Here is a 5,626-nt window from a genome sequence, read left to right on the forward strand (position 1 = left end):
GAGAAGTTCTTCATATGGTCAAAAATGAAATGGACTGCAATAAGATCCATATCCTAGGCATTAGTGAGCTGAAACAGACTGGTACTGGACATTTTGAATCAGACAATCCTATGGTCTACTATGTCTGGAATGCCAAATTGAAGAAGAATGGCATCCTAGTCAATGTCAAAAGGACATTTCAAGATCTACTCTGAAATACAGCACTGTCGATGATAGGATAATAGCCATTCGCCTACACGCCTACAGTTAATAGTCTATTATTCAAATTTACACCTCAATCACTAACACCAAAGGTGAAGAAATTGAAGATTTTTTACCAACTTCTGTCTGAAATTGATCAAACATGCGATCAGGGTGCATTGATAATTGAAATGTGTAAATTGGAAACAAAGAATAGGGATCAGTAGTTGGACAATGTGGCCTTGGTAATAGAAACAATGCGAGAAACAGCATGATAAAATTTTGCAAGACCAATGATCCATTCATGGGAAATATCTTCTTTCAATGGCAGCTATACACATGGGCCTTGCAAGACGGGATACACGGGAATCACATCTGTGAAACGAGAAGATGGACATGCTCCATATCATCAGTCGAACAAGGCCAGGGGCCAACTGCAGAACAGACCATCAGTGGCTCATATACAAGTTTGACTTGAAGCTGAAGAAAATTAAACAAGTCCAGGAGAGCCAAAGTATGACCTTGAGTATGTTCCACTTGAATTTAGAGACCATCTCAAGAATAGATTTGACACATTGTACACTGATGACCAAAGACCAGATAAGTTGTGGGATGACACTCAGGACATCATATATATAAAAAGCAAAAGGGTGTTAAAAAGACAGGAAAGAAAGAAAAGACCAAAATGGATGTCAGAAGAGACTCTGAAACTTGCTCTTTAGAGTAGATAAAGCAAATGGAAGAAATGATGAAGTAAAAGAGCTGAACAGAAGACTTCAACAGGCAGCTGAAGGATACAAGAAATTATCATGAAATGTACAGAGACCTGGAGTTAGAAAACCAAAAGGGAGGAACATGCTTGGCATTTCTCGAGCTGAAAGAACTAAAGCAACCTTGGATGAGGCACTTGATCTCTCTGAGCCTGTTCCCTCATCTGTAAAATCAGAATTAGTAAAATCTACTTTTAAGATTTGTTCTACCTATTAAATAAGAAAATATACAAACTGCCTGGCACACATTTGGAACTCCTTCCCTACCCTTCTTCCCCAACAGTCCTGTGGCCACACCTGAGGCTGGGGTCCCCACCCTGAGTTTAGGGGGCAGTGCCTTCTTCTGAAATGCCAGGCAGAGGCATACAGTGTACAGCGGCAGGTGGTCTTCAGGAAGGGCAAGACCAGAGTTGTGGGAGGAAGCAGACACCCGAAGGATGAAGGGAGGCGACCGCTGGACTACATCTCCCGGGATGCTCCACAAGAAGGGGCGCCCCGCCCCACCCCGCCCAGTCCCGCCCAGCCCTGCACGGCGGGCGCTGCCCAGCCGGTGGAGCCGAGTGGAGCGCAGTGGCTACAAGTGCCGCGGCTGGTGATTGGGGGACTTTTCCGAGGAGCCGTTCGGGGGCTAGCGCGCGGTGCTGGAGCCGCACCGAGTGGCCCAGGCAGGAGGTGAGTGGTGGAAAGTGAGGCGGGGGGATGATCTGGGGCGAGTGTTAGAGACGGGGAGCCCTGCGGAGCAGGGGCGCGCGTCCCCGCTCCCTGCCAAAGGTGCCTGTCTTGCCTCGGCTGGACGTAGCCCGACTCTGTGTGCCCCGAGCGGGCGCAGAGTTCACCCGGAATGGATTGACTGATCCTGCGGTGCCCGTGGGGGACACCGCAGCCCCGTGCTTGCGGCGCTCCCTCCCGGCACAGCGCGCGCAGGACGAATCCCGAGGTCGCCTCTCCCGGACCAGCCTTGTCCGTGCCACTTAGTTCCACATCAGATATTAACGCTTTCAATTGAAGGCAGACTGACGGGGGCAAGTATTGTATTCCATCTTTGAGGCGCAGTTTTGTTAAATGGGCTCTTAGACCAGAGAAAAGAGAGGGAGGGGGCGGAAGAAAAGAGCCTTTAGCTGCTCCCCTGGGATTACCCTTTTTCCACTGAGAATGGAAGCCTGGGATTACACAGCTGCAAAGGAAATCGACTGTGCAGCTAATAAATCTCCGATGGAACAAGCAAGAGCTCCTCTTTCTTCAAAGAGAGATAGTGGTGAAGAGGATTAAGTGGAGATCTTTCTCCCCCTTTGTTAAGAACTAGAAGTCACTTAAGGGACCTTCCCGATTTTATGCAGAGTTGTCTAATATAATGAGTTAATTGTGCCAAAGGTTAATCAGAGCGCCTAATGCCTGAGGGAACTGCGAGACGACTTCTCCTTCCAGAAACTGATGAAACCCTTTACCACGGCTTCATTTCTTGAGGCATCCTGCGGTAGGGGCTTGTCCACTTGCTGGAGAAAAGCTCTGGTTCAGTTCTTGTTTTCCTACACTAGATGTTTTTTGTTTTTGCTGTGTTAGTTGCAGAAAAACTCTGATAATTGGAGAGAAGTGTTTTTAAAAACCCAAACTCCGATGTGGAGCAGAAAGTGTGGATTTATTTATTTCCTCTCGTATATTTTACGTGAGTTGCCAGATTGACTTTAGGTGAGCCTTGCCTGTGTGTCTCTGTGGCTTACCAGCTGTCGGAGCTGTGGATTTTGAAGCATAATAAGCTTCAAGTAATGGGTTAAATCAATTATCGCCACGAACTTGGGAGTAAAATAATGGGACGCTTGCTGAAATCCCTGTATCTGGTAGGTGAAAAGTGAATTTTTATTCCTTGGGAAATATGGCAGAGGCAGAGAGAGGACACATGGCTTCCTGCTCAACCCAAAGTTCTGCCCCAGAAGGTCCCTTGTGGCAGTGGGGTGAGGGAATGTCATGGATACAAAGTTCTAGAAGGTAGCCTTGGAAATAGCTGCTCACCTATTTGCTTCATCAGAACCCCGTAGCTTTATGGGTTTATTACGTTTTTATTATTATTATTGTTTTTATTGTCATTCTACTTAAGTAAATCTAGAATGGGTTTGTGAATACTTCTGGTGGTCAGTTTCCTGTGCATGTTTTTTTAGCAAAGCATGCAGAGGAGTGGGAACACAGACCTGGTGAGCAGGAGTAACTGAAAGCTACCTGGCGTAGGCAGTTTTGTGAGCATGGACTAGGCTGGCCTGTTGTATTTTGCAGGGCTTATAGTGAGTATGTTGTCTGCTTACTTCCATGTCCAGAACAAGCCATCCTGAACATCCTGTCCCATTTAGCAGCGACAGTGAGCAGACTTAAAGTCTTGGAAACACAGAGCTGTGTGACTAAGGTCGATGGCTGCGTGAGGTGTAAAGTTAGGAGAGGTGGCTGATTAAACTGGCCCTCTCCCACCCACGTCAGAGCTACCCACTCAGAATGTTGAGCCCCTGCTCCAATAGAGCTGTGACTGATGGGAGCCAATCTTCGGCTGACCGCTGGTAGTCCTCCTAAGTGAATCTGCATTAGAATCTGTCCTGAACTACAGAGAGTGTAAACATTTAAAATCCAGCTGACTTGTTAAAAAGTCTGTGCTTCCCCAGCTTCTCCAGAATATCAGCAGCTCTGCTAAAAAGGATCCCTGCTTTTCTCATTTGTGTCTTTATACAGGAAACCTGCCTTCTCATTTGAGGGATCCTGTCACAGAAATGTGTGAGTCCTTGGATAAATTTGGCTTGGTGACGGCAGTGCTTTCTCCAGTACACTGCCACTTCCTCCTCGCAACTTTCCTACCCTGACCTATGTTCCTCAGTGTTAATCTCTGTGCTAAGTCAGAGGGTTTGCCCTTACGACACTTTCCTGCCACTAGGTGTCCTCGCCCTTCTTTTGCCCCTTTTAGGAGGAGCTAGGGTTATTTTTTTTTTTTTTAGGGCGAGGGGCTGACAACCATGGTTGCAAAGGGAAATGGGGACCTCAGGATCAGCCCTCCAGGCAGCACAGCCTTAGCTTCTGTGTTGGGTTCTTATCTAACTGTGTTGCTATTGGCAGAATTTCCAGAAGCTGCTGGGGGATGTCTGACTAGCTCAGATGGAGCTCCACTCCCTTGCTCAGAAGAGCAGCCAGGCAGACCTGTGTGATGCTGTAGACTGCAGTTCAGAAGGGCCTCCTGGGGACCAGGCAGATGCAGCAGCCACTAGAGCTGCCCTCTGCTGCCAGAGACAGTGCACATCAACACCAAGGGCAACAGAGATGGAAGGGTCTGAGCTTAGCCTTTCCCCAGCGTCACCGTCCTCCTCTCTGCAGGACAGTGTTATTCAGCCAGACTCCTTCCCACCAGGACCTGTCAACTCTGGGAACAACCAAATAACAGCAGAACAGAAAGTCTGCAACTGCTGCAGCCAGGAATTAGAAACTTCTTTTACCTACGTGGACGAGAACGTCAACTTGGAGCAGTGGAACCGGAGCTTCCCTTCAACAAAAGGCAGTAATCACCCAGGAACTCTTGGCTGGGGAAATCCAAATGAGTGGCCCCATGAGGCTGCCATGTCCTTGATATCTGAAGACGAGGACGATACAAGTTCTGAAGCCACGTCTTCAGGGAAGTCAGTAGACTACGGTTTCATCAGCGCCATCTTGTTCTTGGTCACTGGGATCTTGCTAGTGATCATTTCTTACGTTGTCCCACGGAATGTGACTGTGGACCCCAACACCGTGGCCGCCCGGGAGATGGAACGCTTAGAGAAGGAGAGTGCAAGGCTGGGGGCTCACCTGGACCGTTGTGTGATTGCTGGACTCTGCCTCCTCACGCTTGGGGGTGTTGTTCTGTCCTGTTTGCTCATGATGTCTATGTGGAAGGGGGAGCTCTATCGTCGAAACCGATTTGCCTCTTCTAAAGAGTCTGCAAAACTGTACGGTTCTTTCAACTTTAGGATGAAAACCAGCACTAATGAAAACACACTGGAACTGTCCTTGGTAGAGGAAGATGCTCTTGCTGTACAGAATTAATTCCGGTCATGAATTTCCTGAGGGCCTGCCTTGGCATTTTGTATGAAAAAACAAACAAACAACACGAAAAAAAACAGACAGATTTCTTAAAATTAACAGTGTAGTTTATTTGCCTGGCAAGAAAAGCTGATTCCCCAAACCAATAGCCAATGAGTGTTTTTGTTCATGATGTATCTTTCATTTACAAAGAAAGCCATGTAAGATGCATAAGAGGAGCCCTGGTGGTGCAGAGGTTAAAGCACTCAGCTGTTAACCAAAAGGCGGCTGGTTCGAACCCACCAGCTGCTCCATGGGAGAAAGATGTGGCAGTCTACTTTCATAAAGATTACAGCCTTGGCAGCCCTATGGAGCTGTTCTACTCTGTCCTGTCAGGTTGCTATGAGTCAGAATCGACTCGACAGCAGTGGATTTGGTTTCCTTTTTTTTTTTTTAAGATGCATGAGAAACCACAACCCGTCTACACCTTTCCTTCTAAAGAGCTGTGATTGCCATCAGCCTCTGCTTCTATAGCAAAGGATTTCTAATGACTTGACGTACAAATGATTTCTTTTACTTGAATATGGGATATTTTTGGACAGTAGGAGGTCCTACACACAGAATCAGTTGGTAATCTCTTTTGTGAAAATGAACTT

The 5,626-nt window shown here is 47.2% G+C and overlaps 1 protein-coding gene across 1 annotated transcript; it reads left to right on the top strand.

The window, feature by feature from the left end:
- Positions 1-1,494: 1,494 nt before the first annotated feature.
- TMEM74 (transmembrane protein 74) lies at positions 1,495-5,124 on the top strand. Its single transcript, XM_049854152.1, has 2 exons — positions 1,495-1,622; positions 4,038-5,124. Exon 2 carries the CDS (start codon positions 4,077-4,079, stop codon positions 4,992-4,994), a length of 918 nt encoding a protein of 305 aa, XP_049710109.1. The 5' UTR covers positions 1,495-1,622; positions 4,038-4,076; the 3' UTR covers positions 4,995-5,124.
- Positions 5,125-5,626: the final 502 nt, after the last annotated feature.

The sequence above is a fragment of the Elephas maximus genome, chromosome 15, assembly GCF_024166365.1.
Source record: "Elephas maximus indicus isolate mEleMax1 chromosome 15, mEleMax1 primary haplotype, whole genome shotgun sequence".
Classification (NCBI taxonomy): Eukaryota; Metazoa; Chordata; class Mammalia; order Proboscidea; family Elephantidae; genus Elephas; species Elephas maximus.